Source organism: Serpula lacrymans, assembly GCF_000218685.1.
Source record: "Serpula lacrymans var. lacrymans S7.9 unplaced genomic scaffold SERLAscaffold_9, whole genome shotgun sequence".
NCBI classification, from domain to species: Eukaryota; Fungi; Basidiomycota; class Agaricomycetes; order Boletales; family Serpulaceae; genus Serpula; species Serpula lacrymans.
In genome coordinates, this window is record NW_006763298.1 from 1,953,007 (window position 1) to 1,967,705 (window position 14,699).

The 14,699-nt window shown below is 45.8% G+C and overlaps 6 protein-coding genes across 6 annotated transcripts; 3 read left to right on the plus strand and 3 right to left on the minus strand.

The window, feature by feature from the left end:
• Positions 1-64: 64 nt before the first annotated feature.
• SERLADRAFT_472269 (uncharacterized protein) lies at positions 65-1,931 on the plus strand (the record flags this gene model as incomplete). Its single annotated transcript, XM_007320483.1, has 7 exons — positions 65-257; positions 314-450; positions 507-877; positions 935-1,194; positions 1,259-1,491; positions 1,550-1,719; positions 1,774-1,931. 7 exons carry the CDS (start codon positions 139-141, stop codon positions 1,795-1,797), a joined length of 1,314 nt encoding a protein of 437 aa, XP_007320545.1.
• nps9 (putative non-ribosomal peptide synthetase) lies at positions 1,888-6,075 on the minus strand (the record flags this gene model as incomplete). Its single annotated transcript, XM_007320484.1, has 12 exons — positions 1,888-2,216; positions 2,270-2,530; positions 2,593-2,739; positions 2,802-3,080; positions 3,148-3,721; positions 3,818-3,976; positions 4,046-4,207; positions 4,260-4,472; positions 4,550-4,656; positions 4,720-4,941; positions 5,005-5,258; positions 5,376-6,075. The coding sequence occupies 12 exons, from the start codon at positions 5,710-5,712 to the stop codon at positions 2,001-2,003; spliced, it is 2,931 nt and encodes a 976-aa protein (XP_007320546.1).
• Positions 6,076-6,200: 125 nt separating this feature from the next.
• Positions 6,201-8,967, minus strand: SERLADRAFT_357077 (uncharacterized protein; the record flags this gene model as incomplete). Its single annotated transcript, XM_007320485.1, has 16 exons — positions 6,201-6,453; positions 6,517-6,640; positions 6,706-6,851; positions 6,933-7,043; positions 7,168-7,286; positions 7,347-7,378; positions 7,439-7,653; positions 7,709-7,723; positions 7,775-8,026; positions 8,081-8,187; positions 8,299-8,440; positions 8,495-8,530; positions 8,581-8,626; positions 8,689-8,757; positions 8,816-8,837; positions 8,906-8,967. 16 exons carry the CDS (start codon positions 8,926-8,928, stop codon positions 6,392-6,394), a joined length of 1,521 nt encoding a protein of 506 aa, XP_007320547.1.
• An 863-nt stretch (positions 8,968-9,830) lies between these two features.
• Positions 9,831-11,647, minus strand: SERLADRAFT_349939 (uncharacterized protein; the record flags this gene model as incomplete). The annotated part of the gene is made up of 4 exons (XM_007320486.1): positions 9,831-10,134; positions 10,188-10,976; positions 11,038-11,453; positions 11,516-11,647. 4 exons carry the CDS (start codon positions 11,645-11,647, stop codon positions 9,831-9,833), a joined length of 1,641 nt encoding a protein of 546 aa, XP_007320548.1.
• Positions 11,648-12,133: 486 nt separating this feature from the next.
• Positions 12,134-12,978, plus strand: SERLADRAFT_394587 (uncharacterized protein; the record flags this gene model as incomplete). Its single annotated transcript, XM_007320487.1, has 4 exons — positions 12,134-12,389; positions 12,439-12,603; positions 12,659-12,809; positions 12,867-12,978. Coding segments are annotated over 3 exons (256 nt in total), but the record flags the coding sequence as incomplete, so codon positions are not given.
• A 986-nt stretch (positions 12,979-13,964) lies between these two features.
• SERLADRAFT_472279 (uncharacterized protein) lies at positions 13,965-14,522 on the plus strand (the record flags this gene model as incomplete). The annotated part of the gene is made up of 1 exon (XM_007320488.1): positions 13,965-14,522. The coding sequence occupies one exon, from the start codon at positions 14,128-14,130 to the stop codon at positions 14,302-14,304; it is 177 nt and encodes a 58-aa protein (XP_007320550.1).
• Between the last annotated feature and the right edge of the window lie 177 nt (positions 14,523-14,699).

The following is a 14,699-nucleotide window of genomic DNA, read 5'->3' on the forward strand; positions in this document are numbered from 1 at the left end:
TATCGTCTGCCCTCCCTTTGGTGTAAACAAGCGCAAGCAGCGCGCCCCGCCCATCCTCTTGCTCGACGACCACAACAGCGACCTTTGCTTGGACCTTGCTCTTGCCACCTTTCTTTCTAACCATTGGCATCTCCAACAATGGCATCTGTATCAGCACTACCACCCTTGGAGCCTCTTTTGAAAATGAGTGCAAAAAGGACGCGAGCCGTTTTTGCTTCCTGCCCAGACGAAGGTCTCAACAAAGAGGATGAGAAAAGGCAATTTTAATGTTCTTTACGCAGGAGACCTTTATCTGACCTTTCTTCCTTTGTAGTGCTCGCATACGTTTGTCGGTAAAGATCAACGACGAATACAAACATTGCAAGGAGCTCCCACCCGCTTTACTCGCACAACAAGGACCTGTAGGTCCTGCACGACGCTCAGAGAAAAGATTGGCCATAACCGCCGGACGTGAGCCCTGGTTTACCACGTCTCCATTTGACAACTCTAACATGGAATTACCTCAGCTTCGAATAGCACTTCACAGATGATCGCTGCAATAGACAACTCGCCGAGAACTCAGCCTTCAACATTCAGTACATCAAGTAAACTCTCCGAGGCACTCACGCTGCATAAAACTACGCGTGTCATAAAACCCACTTATCACGCACCTTGGAAACTTGTTCGGGTCATATCTGGTCATCTTGGCTGGGTTCGTAGCGTCGCAGTTGAGCCGGGCAATAAGTGGTTTGCGACCGGTGCAGGAGACCGTGTCATTAAAATATGGGACTTAGCATCCGGAGAACTAAAACTATCGCTAACGGGTCACATCTCTACGGTGAGAGGGCTAGCGGTATCGTCAAGGCACCCTTATATATTTTCCTGCGGAGAGGACAAGGTACGTCTTTTAAAACACGATGGGCTTTTACTTTCACCCTTAAGCTGTGATCCATAGATGGTGAAATGTTGGGATCTAGAAGCTAACAAAGTTATTCGCCATTACCATGGGCATCTTTCTGGTGTCTACTCTCTCAGTCTCCATCCAACCCTTGATGTATTGGTCACGGCAGGAAGAGATGCCTCTGCTCGTGTATGGGATATGCGAACAAAGGCTCAGATCCACGTCCTTGCCGGTCATTCTGCCACAGTCGCCGATGTTAAATGTCAGGAATCTGATCCTCAAGTTATCACTGGTAGCATGGATTCTACAGTGCGGTGCGTAATCTCCCTGTATATCGTTCACGTTCCTTTTACTAGAGTTCTTTTTTGTGACATGTAGATTATGGGACCTTGCAGCAGGAAAGACTATGGTTACTCTGACCCACCACAAGAAGTCTGTGAGAGCCCTCGCCATACATCCAACCGAATATTCGTTCGCTTCTGGCTCGGCTGGTGGGAATAACATAAAAAAGTGGAAATGTCCAGAAGGGACTTTTGTATTCAACTTCCCCGGACATAACGCCATCATCAATACGATGTCTGTAAACGCTGAAGGAGTTTTCTTCTCGGGCGGTAAATTTCGTTTCCATACGCTCAAATACAATCTTCTGATCTGTGTCTATCGACTTAGGTGATAATGGCACCCTGACTTTCTGGGATTATGACACAGGCACCCCATTCCAACACCTCGAGGATGTTCCTCAACCTGGGTCACTCGAAGCAGAAGCGGGTGTCTTTTGCTCAACTTTCGACATGACAGGTACACGTCTTATCACTGGTGGAGCCGATAAAACAATAAAGGTATGGGGGGTCGTCGTTGAGATATCTATCATTACTTATGATTTTTCTTGGCAGGTGTATGCTGAGCAATCGCAATAGTGTACTTGTCCTGTATCCCTAACCATTCTCCTGATCCTACTGGTATTGATGTATTCACACATTATTGAACCCTTCATCTACGGTATGTTGTTTCATATTCAATTTAATGGATGCAGCATATATTGGGGCAGGATCGAATTTACAACTGAAGCGCCAACCTGAGTCAATTTATGTATTTATCTGAGACAGGTATATCAGATATATCAGAACAAGCCTCTTGCAATCCAATAATCTACCCAAAGTTTAGCATCTGCCTGTCCGATTTGTGATAGTCCACTCAATGTTGCGCTAATACTCTGAGCTTTTTCAGTTACCATTTTCACGATGCCTCCTACTTCTACATCTGTTCGCCCAGTACGCTGCAAGTCTTCATCAACACCAGCTAATGCACGAAACCAGTCCAAAAGCTTGATAGCGGGCTGTATCTCAAACACAATCAGAATCCGAGGTACGAGGAAAGAGTGAAACTAACGATGGCATTGATGTCCGATTCTGTCGCTTCTTCTGCTCGCATTTCCAACAGGGCAACCCATTCGCTCATCCTGACAAAAGGTAATGATTCTTTTGGAAGTCGCTTCTTCGCTACCACAGCATCGCGCACGGGCTTCAGAACATCTGGCCATGAGACTGGGTGAGGGTGCACTATGTTCAATGCTGGTGGGGGAGCATGTTTTGCTAATGCTACATCCAGAATCGCTGCAGAAACTTTCTCTGCGGGCATCCACGAAACATACTACAGATGAAACTCGTCACATTAAAAATCTTGATCAAAGCAAGGCAAATATTACTACTGACAGCTTGTATATTGGGGAATTTCCCCAGGGCCAAACTCGACTTAACAAGAATCGGAAACCAGTCACTCAACGTCCACGCACCATTTGGGCCTCCAGCGATCTGACCCAGCCTAAGAGATGTCGCATTGAGCCCACTGCTAGTAACGAGCTAAGAGTACAATCAAGTCTAACTATGACACTGATGCAGGCCCAGAAGAAAGCGTTACGCACCCGTTCTGCGATGTACTTACTGGCGCCATAGCCAGATCCGACTGCCACACTGGCATCAAGTTGTACATCCTCTGGAAAAGCACCTCTGCTACGATCCCAGCCTTGAGCGGATCCTACTGATGATATAAACAGGAATCGAGGAGTGCTGTGAAGAGTGGATGATAATGCAAGATCGACGAGTTGGAATGTTCCACGGACGTTGGGTTCAAATGAAGACAAGGGAAGGTTGAAATCTACCCGCCATGCACTATGTATAATGACAGTCACCGATTGCCGAAGCTGCGTTCATCATCAGTAGCATTTCAAAATGGATAGCCCCTTCAAGGTAAGGATATAATGGGCTGACCTGATCATAGGTTTGTTCATTGAGTCCGCACCGCTCAGCTGTGGCGTCAGCTTCGATGAATATGAGTTTATCCAACTTCAGCAAAGCCACATCTAATTCCCGATCTTCAAATACTGCGGTCTGTCTTTGCTGAACTCTGCTTGCTTTAGAATGTCGATTCAATGCATATACTTTTGCGACCTCTTCGTTCTTCAACAATGAAGCCAGTAAGTACGAACCCAATCCACCTGTCGATCCGGTCAAGAGCACCACAGTCCTTCCCGCTTTTGTGCTAGCACTAGACTCAACATGAGAGCCGTTAGTCTTCTTGGTCCTACGTAGCTCAGCGCTATATTTCCCGAGCATGGTCTCGATCTCCATTTTTGCGTCATGTAGAGCACTCCCTTTTACTTGCTCATTTACCTGGCTTTGTGGTTGCCCAGCGATTTTAGCGACTCTATCCGCTAGGAGCTTGATGTTTGGGCATTCGAAAACGAGGTTGTGTGGGATGCGCCTTGCGGCCGCTCGTAATTGAAGGTCAGGAAATGATCGCATGGCTCCGATGATGCGATTACGAAGGAATGTCGCGCTCAGACTGTGATTTGATGCGCGTGTATGGTATGTGCAGAGACATGCGTATAACGTGTTTCGTTAGTGTATGGGATAATGAACGAAGGTAGCAAAAACGCACCTATCGAAACCCTGCGCGAAAAGATCAATATTAGGCACAACGATAGTACCCAATGCCAATTCCGTAGCTTGTTCATTCAGCCAGTGCTCGAGGGTAGATACTGTCCATTCTGATGGCGGCGCCGTACTATTGCCTATTTTCGTGCTAGCTTCTACCGTCCTATACCTTTTTGATAATTATCAGCACTATGATTACTCCTTCGAGAGAATAATAGAAAGCAAGGCTCACAGAGCATCAATTTCCTCTTCATATGCTTTGAGAGTGGCGTTTTTAGAAGTCGTCCCTTTTCCAACACGAAACATTGGTTTGTCGGGAGACGTGATGAGAATCATCTCCTTAAAGATTCGGCTAAACGTAGGAGCGTTTTTGTTTGCTTCATCAACTTCATACCTTTTCAATTCCGTTATTCGAGTCAAAGAAAATTGAAGCGATTATTACTCACCATATTCGATTCCTGAACTCTTCTATCGCTTTATTATCTGCTAGATCCACGTGAGCACTTCTCGGCTCAACCAAGACCCCAACCTGATTGCGTCCTCGCCCAAACATAATCACTCCATTTACATGTGCGCTGGAGCTTATGATACCTTCCATCATAGCAGGGACGGTTTTCTCACCAGACGCCAAAGTGAGTACATCATCTGTGCGGCCAATTCTAAAGATACAAGTTGAGTTTGTTAAGTTGGCCGCGGCTTTTGTGTCCATTTTGAACAAAATGACTGGTTGACTTACATCTTCCAGAGACCCTCGTGCGTAGGATGCTTGACAAAGAGATCAGATGTTGCGTAGCCTTTCACATCCGACATATTCTCGACGGCCATTTGATATTTCTCAGTGGTCTAAACAGTGACTTGTCTGTGAGTGGACGATATCAAAAATTTATGTAGATGAGAGGAACACACCAGTAGCTGGCATTCGTATGTTTCATCGCCCTGATGCACCCATCTGATCAATACTGACAGGCCGAAGCGCATCCATTCCCATAAACCATTCTCAAGTTGCACTTTGTCCGGTAACTGAGTAGGAGCACCGAATTCTGTAGTTCCATACTGAACAGCCAAAGACACGCCAGCTGCGCATAGAGCGTCACCAACTTTGGAAGATAGAGGCCCGCCACCATAGAGCTATGATCGCAAGCAATTATGTTACGTCGAAGTGACAATCAGTTGGACTGCCGGAAGACGCACCACGAGGGACATGTTCTTCAGTGTTTCCACGGCTTTTTCGTCCCAAGCCCATTGTTCAAGAAATGATGGCACGACTATGATACAATTTGCCCCCGTTTTCCTCAAATTATCTAATATATTTTCTGATGTCGGGATGACTGGAGGAGCAGTTGGATCGTGGAACGAAGTCGGAGCGTAAAGCGCAACGGTGATAACAGATATAAGGGGCGTGTACAACTGCATACAATTACCTAAACTGTGAAAAGGAGGAAGAGCTGCAAAACCTAGGCATAAATCAGGAAGATAGTGACGATACCCCAGTATACCGGCTAGATACAAACAAATGGGTTTCAAATGGTTATATAGACTAGGATCCAAATTCAAATACTTACGCTGTTGAAGCCAGTGTAGCTGGCAGCGGTTTGTTAGTGGTATTGGTTTGGGGTAACCGGTGCTCCCTGAGGAGTGGAGATACAAAAAGACAGCATCTAACGCAGGGGTTATTGCAGCTTCGGGGTAAGGTTCGAAAGGATAATGTGATTTCTCCTTCCCAAGGTTGGGAAATACCTGAGCAAGGGTAGGTATAGTCTGGAATTGGAGAGCTGGGCCTCCAAGGCCGTCGAGGCCAGAAATGAGAGATTCATGAACAGAGGGAATGGTAAATATACGGTTACATGCAGTTTTTTGAAGCATGCTGGCCACTGCTGGGGTTGAGTTACGAGGGGACATGTAAAAAGGCTGAATATACGAATTGGGGAGATTTAGCACAGTAAGGAAGTGATGTAAGGACCTACCACTATATCTGCCAAAATCATACCTGCTCCTATGGCATGATAAAGCAGCGTGTCCGTATTTGCGATGAGTGCAACGATCTCGCCATCTTGGCCTGAGCGATTTGGTCGAACAATGTGAGCGACGCGGTGGACAGCGCGAGTGAACTCGAGGAAAGAAATTTCTGTGAGAGTATCGTCATCGTTTGGGAAGATGTAGATCGGAAAATATGGGTTATGAACAAGATGAAAGTGTAGAAGGTCAAGCAAAGCAATAGGCTTGTCCGATGGAGGATACACACGTCCCGGTGCCATACTAAGGAATATCAGCTTTCCTCCACTATCTGCAAGTGTTAGCGCGGAAAAGGCGTGGTGAGAATAATAGAGGTTGTGTGTCTATATAGTAAGTTGTCCCTGCCTTGCAGTACTTTGAGATGTCTTCACGTGCCCATGACACGGTGGCGACGACTAACTGACGTCTAATAGGTAGTCATATTACTGTATCCTTTAGGCAGGTTAAACAATAACGTAAACATTCGCCACGTTGGAAAGTATCTTTTGATCAAGGCATAGCTGAAAGTGCAAACCAGTTCTCCGCTTCCTACTTTCTCTATAGTATAGTAATTCCCGGAATAACCCTACAGCGTGGCTTGAGCAGATCCTGCAGCACTAAGGCGTTTTGATACACCCAACTCCTCAGCTATCAAAGCCAATGCAAACTCGTCAGTGATGTCGTCAATCAGAAGATATCCAGGATACCCACCGGATATCTGCTTTATGGGTCCCGTGAACCACTTCCTTGCGCTTAGCAGCCAAAATCCAACACTGTACGCAATAACAATCCCGACTGCGACCACAGCATAGTTCAATGTCTGTGAATCTACAGGCTAGCATAATTTCATCATATTAGCAGAGTGTCAAAAAATAAAGGGGTATAGATCCAGATACTTACATTCGTTTGTGGAAGAATGAACACAATCGCAATGCACCCAATCCATGCGACGGCTGTTATAGCCACGGGGAGGGATGCTGGCCCAAGATGAAAGGGCCCACGTACAAAACGATCACGATAAACAACACGGAGTGCGATGGGAATCGCTATGACGTAGATGCAAAATCGGAAAAAGAAATACACTTGTGTAAGCAGGTGGAGATGGATCAACGCAAAAGGATGAATACCATAAGAGATATATAATCCGATGGTAGCAATACTTGTCGCAGCTGAAAAGGCGACAGAACTGCCGAGGCTAGGCAAACCAAGAATGAAGCTCAGAGTGCACGCCAACCAAACTGTAGTTTTGGAGTTACGTTTCATGCGAAATTTTTGGAAAATGATACACCAACATAAAACGAATCAGGTAAGACGTTAGCTAATACTATGACAATTTTAAAGATATAATCAATGACTCCTCACCAGTACGCACAGGCGACTTTCGTTTGGAATCAACTTTTTGAAAAAATGTGTGTCCAGGAATGCCACCATCACGCGCAAAGGCATACATCATTCTTGAATTGGAAGTCACAGAGAAAGTACTACATATCGCGAAATATTAGCCTGTTCTTTAGGTTGGATGAAATAAAAATATGCATTACCCACAAAAGTACATTGCCCCTATCACAATAACCTATATTCCATAGGGTAAGGCTCAATTAGCATCATGTCACGTTGAAGTGGAAATACAAACCATGAGTACTATTGCGCCGCGCTCACCAACGGTGTCAAGAAATATTTGTGCGACTGGCTCTCCTGTCGGGGAATTGATAGTACTATCGAGGTCCTGTATGGAGAACAGCAGGCCGAGGATAAGAAACCATCCAAGAACTGCTGAGACTCCGATAGCCATCACAATCCCAATGGAACCTGCCATTGCTGCATTGCGTGTTTCCTCAGTCATCTGAGAAAGATGGATGATGTGTATAATGAACAAAACAATGAGTAGCTTGACTTACGTGAGCACTAGCATCAAAACCTAGTTTTATCAAAATATAACGACGCGCGGATGAGAAGGCAATCTACTTGCCTGTCAGGGTATACTGGGCCATGAGTATCCCAATAACCATCACGTATGCATGGCTAGCACGTGTACCCCACCCATCGCTCCCAGAAACTCCTGTACCATCGATAAATGTTTTGAATACAAATGAAGCTGATTGATGCGTTGGTGCCCGAGCAAGAATTGCTATGACGAGGGAGGTCGTTCCAACAGCGTGCCACCACACTGAAACATTATTGAGATACTTGAGGAGATGAACGCCAAATGTGTTGATTAAGCCTGCAAAGGCCCCCAGTTAACCATGCTTACATCACTAGATTCTGCGGGACGAACCTTGACTGGCCAGTATTGCGGCATATATACCAATGGTTGTCTTCGGTGTAGGCTCGAAACTGTTGTCGAATGTACACACAGTTGAGAGAAAATTAGCACACCCAAAGCTAATTTATATTTGACGGTAATATCAAGCGGATTTTAAGGAGAACGTGGGCCATGAGAGGAGTTTTGTTAGACACTTGGAAAAAAGGCATTGAAGCGATGAAGGTGGTCACCTGATTCCTGTGGTGACGGCAACCTGTCCCAGAAGGTTAAACCAACCGGTGATCCACGAAGCCAATGGTGCATGTTTGGGCTCAGAAAGCATGGCTGCCCAGAAGTATGGCCCACCACTGGTGGGGTGGGCACTGCAGACCTCTTTTTTTATATTGAGGACAGCAACGAAATTGAACCCATCCCCGAGGAACGCACCTGCCATGGCCAACCCAACCAAAATTGTGAAAAAGGCTAACGAGAGCTATGAGATAGTATCAACTATAATATATTAAGAATCCCACCAACTATTATCCAGCCCCACACCATCACAGCTGGACCTCCAGTGTTCTAGAGTGAAAGGTCGTTATATCCTTCCTCGCAATTCTGAAAGAAAAGAAAACCGGGCTTACTAAACCATACAAGAACAAGGATGGAATCCCTGTAATGACACTGATGACGGAGAATGAAACCCCAAAGTTCTACGTCCAAGGTTCAATTGTCAAAATCTCCAAATACATGGATGAAGGATTTGTGCACCTGCAATAGGCCTAGTTCTCGCCTTCAGAATTCAGTGTAGGCTAAACACTGAGTTGCTAACACGGTTTTCATCTCTGCCGAGTAACATACCTGAGTTCTTGTTTATACCCCATTCTCGCAAGTTCCACTTCGTCTTCTTCTGTGGCTTTGGAGCCCAGATGGTCTGCGCCATATTGACTTTGTAGAGGTTTCTCGGTCTCCAGTTCCAAATGTTGAGACATGAAGAATAAAGGGAATATACCAGCTTGTGAATTTGAATGCGTGGCACTTATAATCTAGAGAATTCGGGTATGGTCAGTGTCGGAGTGATACGCTGGACTTTGATGGTGGGTGCGATTATAAGACTTAATACATGCCAAGACAGCGACAACCGACTCAGAGCCGATAAGCCTTATCTCGATACATGTTATCGTTAGCACAGAACACAGCCACTATTTGATGCACTTGCCTTCACGTCTGCCGTATGTCAGGAAATAACACCGAGAAGCCCATATTTATCTTGAGATAACAAAGTACAGTGCCGCGCCTCAACGGAACGAAGGTATGACGAAACATCACGGTAGGAATTGATTCCGGCGATTCTCCAAGCATGGAATGTGCCTGGAAGAGATTTCGGACTGTAAAAATGTCTACACCACAACATGACAGAGATCATTAACCTAATGTCAGGTAAAAATCCTTATACACCTGGTTTACACTCCAAACATCAAGGCTTAAACAAGTTCCCGTGCTAAAAATATCTTCAAGACTAGAACTTCTCATACATACTCATTGTCCGAAATAGCTCTCAAATACACTGACAAGATCACCTATTGGTATGTATCTGCATTGTTCAGTATGTTACAACCGTGCTCCTCGAATGAATCATCAATAACGATTGTAAAATAAAATCATATGACCCACTATAGCACGATAAATTCTTGATGCTTCAAAAGGTGAAAACATGTATATCTTTCATGTCACCTTCCGAGAATGCCGGGTACTGTAATCCGCAGTGTTATCAACGCCACGGACTTCATGTGTGAAATCGTACCTTCAGTCCTATCAGCCGTTCGTCATCAATCATCACCCCGTTGTATTCCTCCAGTTCCCCTCGGCTCAGAACGCGATATGGCATCAAGGTAATCACGGGTGCTTGAAAGATATTTCCCATACCAACGTGAGTTCCATCAGTATTTATACAGCTATCTGCAGAACTTGCGGTATGCTCCTCGAATATTTGGCGCTTCGTGCGACAGACGTTAAAATCAAGGACTTGTACTGTACTCCCTGCAACGTGATATGAAATGGGTAGGACAACGCGACACCCCTGAACATATCTACAATTCTCATCAGAAGCAAATATAATTAATTAAATGGTTGAGCCACTGACCTCAGCCATTGAAATTGCTCACGCTGATGCATGAACTGCGTCTGCAAAGGGCCCCACTTATTCCATGGTACCGTGACAGCAGATCCACCGCGTTCCTTGCGTTGATGTATATAGGACATTAACGTGCGATTGTGAACAAAGAGACAGAAACGAGGACTATCAATCAACCTAAGACAGCCAGTGCGAGCGTACTGAATTGACACAACATGGATGCGGGCATGATTTGCTGTAGCAAACGGTTTACCAACCGGACATCTAGCGGCGAAGGGACCGGTATGTGTGTGCATGTTCATCAGATGTACACCCGGTAAGACAGGAGGCAACAATAAGCTTGCAACGTGTACAGGTAGTGCGCCGATCGAGGCTGTTGTTGAATCATTTCTGGTTTCATCAGCGAATGTAAATATTTCAATGGAACCTTGCCCTGCGGTGCATGTTAACATGTATGCGCGAGAAGAAAGGAACGAAAAGTCCCAAGTGCCGCTTGGAAGCTGGAGACTACTACGATCCTGTGACACAATATAATGTAATGATATTTGACATGACATGCTTAATAGGCTTACAATGAGGAACTTGCCACTCTTCCAATCCCAGAGTGTGATACGAGGGCCTTGGGGTTCCGCCCAGAACATCATGCCAATAACATCATCCACGATCTGGATGAAGGCATTTGTTATAGGGAACATAACAGCACAGCGTAATACTACAGATCCCGCCTGAGGATGCGGTTCATTGGTGGATAGCGTGCGAAGATGGACTTGCAATAAACCAGGAAGCAGAAAGTGAAAACTTGGAGAGGAAGTTTCAGTTTTTCTATGCACATAAAAATGCATATTACTGGAAACCTTACTCATCATCATCATCCGCTTGAACGAGTGCAATTAGGTCCTGAGAGGGATCGATGGCGAAATCCCGTGTGGGCAAACCAATATCTTTCCTTACGACTACCCGTTCGCTATTGATTGTCGATGGAAGCCATGATGTAATTAGATGGCGGGAACCATTTCCTCCGATTCCAGTACTCATAGTTTTGGCGAAAACGCCACCAACGAGCTCGTACGCCTGACAGGAGCCAGGCATTGGTACGACGAGGTGCTGATCCCAGTCGAGGCTATACCATGCACGTCTCCTATTCCGTAGGATCTGTAACCGTTCAGAGACGGAAAGGTTTCCTGGAAAACCATCCACCATGCCATCAAGGGTGAGTTCAATGTTGTACTGAAGTTCTGCATAGCTCTCTATGACCAAGTCGAAATGATGGCATACCTACCACAGGATATACATAAGTACCGATAGAGAATTGATAAGAGTATCAATATGGAACGTACGGAACAGCACCTAAGTAATGATCGGCTATCCAAGAAGCCTAAGATGGAAACTAGAAGCTCCGCAGGTATGGTGAGTATAGGAGATGGATAGCAGTCGCGTTTGACGATAGTGGTCGTGCTTGGGGCAATCATGATGGATAGACAGGGGACCAAAAGCCAAGTACGGGGTTTAGATGTAATTAGGCCTTTCCCAGATTGCAACGAAATTGATAAGGCGGGCTAAATGTTAAAAGGCGAACAAGCGCATGGGTGTGCAGCAAGAATACCGCCTATACAGAAGCACTACGGGGTAGGTTGTCCTCGTGGACAACGTTCAAAACGCAATCTGGTCTGTGGGTTTCGAGTGGATGGGGGGTCTGGTGCAGTACTAGTACTGCGGCAACTAGTTCCTATGATAGCGAGTTTGAGTTCGGTAGCAATGCCCCACAAGCGTGGCCGCGGAGACCGTAATTTGAGCCCAGCTCAGTCCGTCAGCCACTTGCTGTAGTACACTGAGATGTTCTAAAGTACCATACCAGATTATATTAGAGCGGCCACAGATGGTTCGAAAACTCACGATACGCAATTTTGAACATTACACATGCAGTCTCGCTACTGAACTCGACCCAGATCAGTCATTTCGTTGTATCGCCGCTGACGATGATACTGCCCCTTTTACTAATTAAGAGGCACTAGTACGGTCTGTGATTGACTTAAAGGATGAGGTAAGTGAATTGGACAGAATATCTGTAGCATCGTGGCTACATCGCTACCTGGTGTTGGAATGTTCGAGTTCATTCGAAGCAACAAGCTCAGACGATCTGAGCCCAACGAGCCAGCCTAGTGTTGATGTGATGCTATCCTACGTCAGCGCAGAAGATCTGAACATGATTATGTGAGTCCACTCTACTACCTCATGGCATCCACTCACCCCCACAAACCAGTGCAGAAAGCATGGTGTACGCCAGTGCTGCAATTTGTCGGCGTGTGAGCTGCATGTAAGGCTCTCCTTCGTGTTAAGGGCAAGCTACTTTTCAAACTCTCGTCTCGTTTACTGAATTTCACTTTGTCTCCCATCATGACTGAAACACTGGAAGTTGCTCTTACAGGTAAAATCCATGCTCTCTTTTTGCTGTGTTCAAACTATCAACTGTTGCAATTTAGTCGTTTCCGCTAGTGATGTCGCCCGCATTTCGCCCGCTTCACACCAAGTACATTCTTTCTATGTCGTAGTCAAAGCGGATGGGGATGAGCCTAGAAAAACCATCGTCTCTACTGGTGCTGGTAGTATGGTGTGGGATCACACCTTCCATTTGTAGGTGACGTGTATCTCAAAAAATCCCTTCTGCGGGAGTTGACCCGTCTCGTGAAGTGCCGCTCATAGAGCGGCCAAAGTCTGCTTTCGTTTATACAGGCTGCTCCAGGCGAGGCACGAAAATTCAATGATCGGTGGAGTCTCGATCACTCTTCAAGAACTACTCGAGAAAAGCACAAATGTGGACAATACCAGTATGTCAGCATTACCTTGGTGGTGGCTCACATTGATATTGAGCTTCAGACATCTCCATTCCGATGGAGTCTTGCGAGCATACAGGTACTATTGGACGTCTCATTGTTAGAGTTATCCAGAAACCTCAAAACATCAGTGACTTGGCTTTCTCGCATGACAAATCTGCAATGTTAGCTTCTATATTTGTTCGTGTACAGTATTCAACAGCTGAACCCCACTTTTATGTGCAGCACTACGCCAGAGGCTCAAGCAAGCTCATCGTCTACTACCGCTGAGGATGTTCGCGTAGTAAGGAACGATCTCATTGATTGAAACAAATTTCAGGCTAAAGCACGACCGACCACAGGCTCCTCCGGCTGATAATTTCAACGTGGTCTTTGCTAATAGTTTATTCGGTAAACCTCTCCGTTGTGTCAGAAGTCCTGGCTCATATGGTCTGCGCATACCTTTGGATCACCTTATCAAAGCTATATTCGCTCGATTCAAGAGGAGAAAGCATCCGTCACTGCCTTGGGAGTCCGACAGTTGCCCGGTAAATCCCTTTCAGGATAAACTATCTGAAGACAAACAGAGACAGCCGAGCTATATTGGTGACGCACCAGATGTACCCATCGAGGACTGCCCTCCATATTATCCTCCAAAGCAAACCGCTCGTCTATCCCGAGACATCAAGCTAACACTAGATTGCAGCATTAGTACATCGGACTCGGGCTCCAGTTGTGGGCCCAGTACTCCTCCGGAGCCAAATGACACTGGGGAGTGCCAATTGGTGACGTCTCTTAACAGCAGCAGAGATTACATCTCTGTCACTAGTCAACCTGACTTGCACGATTCGCCCTCAATCCCTCGCAGGGGAGAAATTTCGGAGGAGTACGATTCGCTTCTCGATCTTGGTAATAGTAACCACGATCGCTACAGTACAAAGGGAGACTTGGAGGATTTGGACCAAACAATCCACTACTATGAACGGGCGTTGAGCCTGAGCCTACCAGGACTCCCAGATCATTCGGCATCCCTAAATCGCCTTTCTGGTCTCTTCTGGGAGCGTTTTCAAAAACGTGGACACTTTCTGGATCTACAGCGGGCTTTAGAAATCTATTCCGACGCCTTGGAACTATGCCTGATGGAACATGCTGACAGCGCACAGCAGCTAATGATGAGCCAAGCTGTTGACCTGGTGAAGCGTTTTCAAAGCGAGGGCAACTTTTCGGACCTTCAGCGTGCCATGGAGCTTCATGATAATGCCCGACGCCAGTGTCCTGATAATGATGCTCCAGATCACCAGTCAGGGCGTCTCTAGGGCTTGTATCCCCTAATAATCTGCGGATTTCTTTTGCTGTTCAATCATGATGTTAACCGAGCACTTCTGTTCTTAAGACTCATCATACTAGATTTTCTTTTAGCATACCCTAATACTGTCATAACCCGAGCAAATCGTGCTTACCAGGTTTTAAACCATATGTCGAGATGTACTATACCATTGTGTTTTTTGTTTTCATTACCTTCGTCCTGCTTCCTGCTTCCCATGTACTAGTAGCTTACAGAATGTATAAGAGCTTAATTTATAAAGACTTCAGTATGATGTGGGTGGGGCTCAGAAAGACGACGGGCCCGGGTGTGGTATCAGATCTTTTCCTGCATTGAAATTTGTCGAAGCAGCCCATTACAAAGAGACACCTGCAGTAAGACAGAATA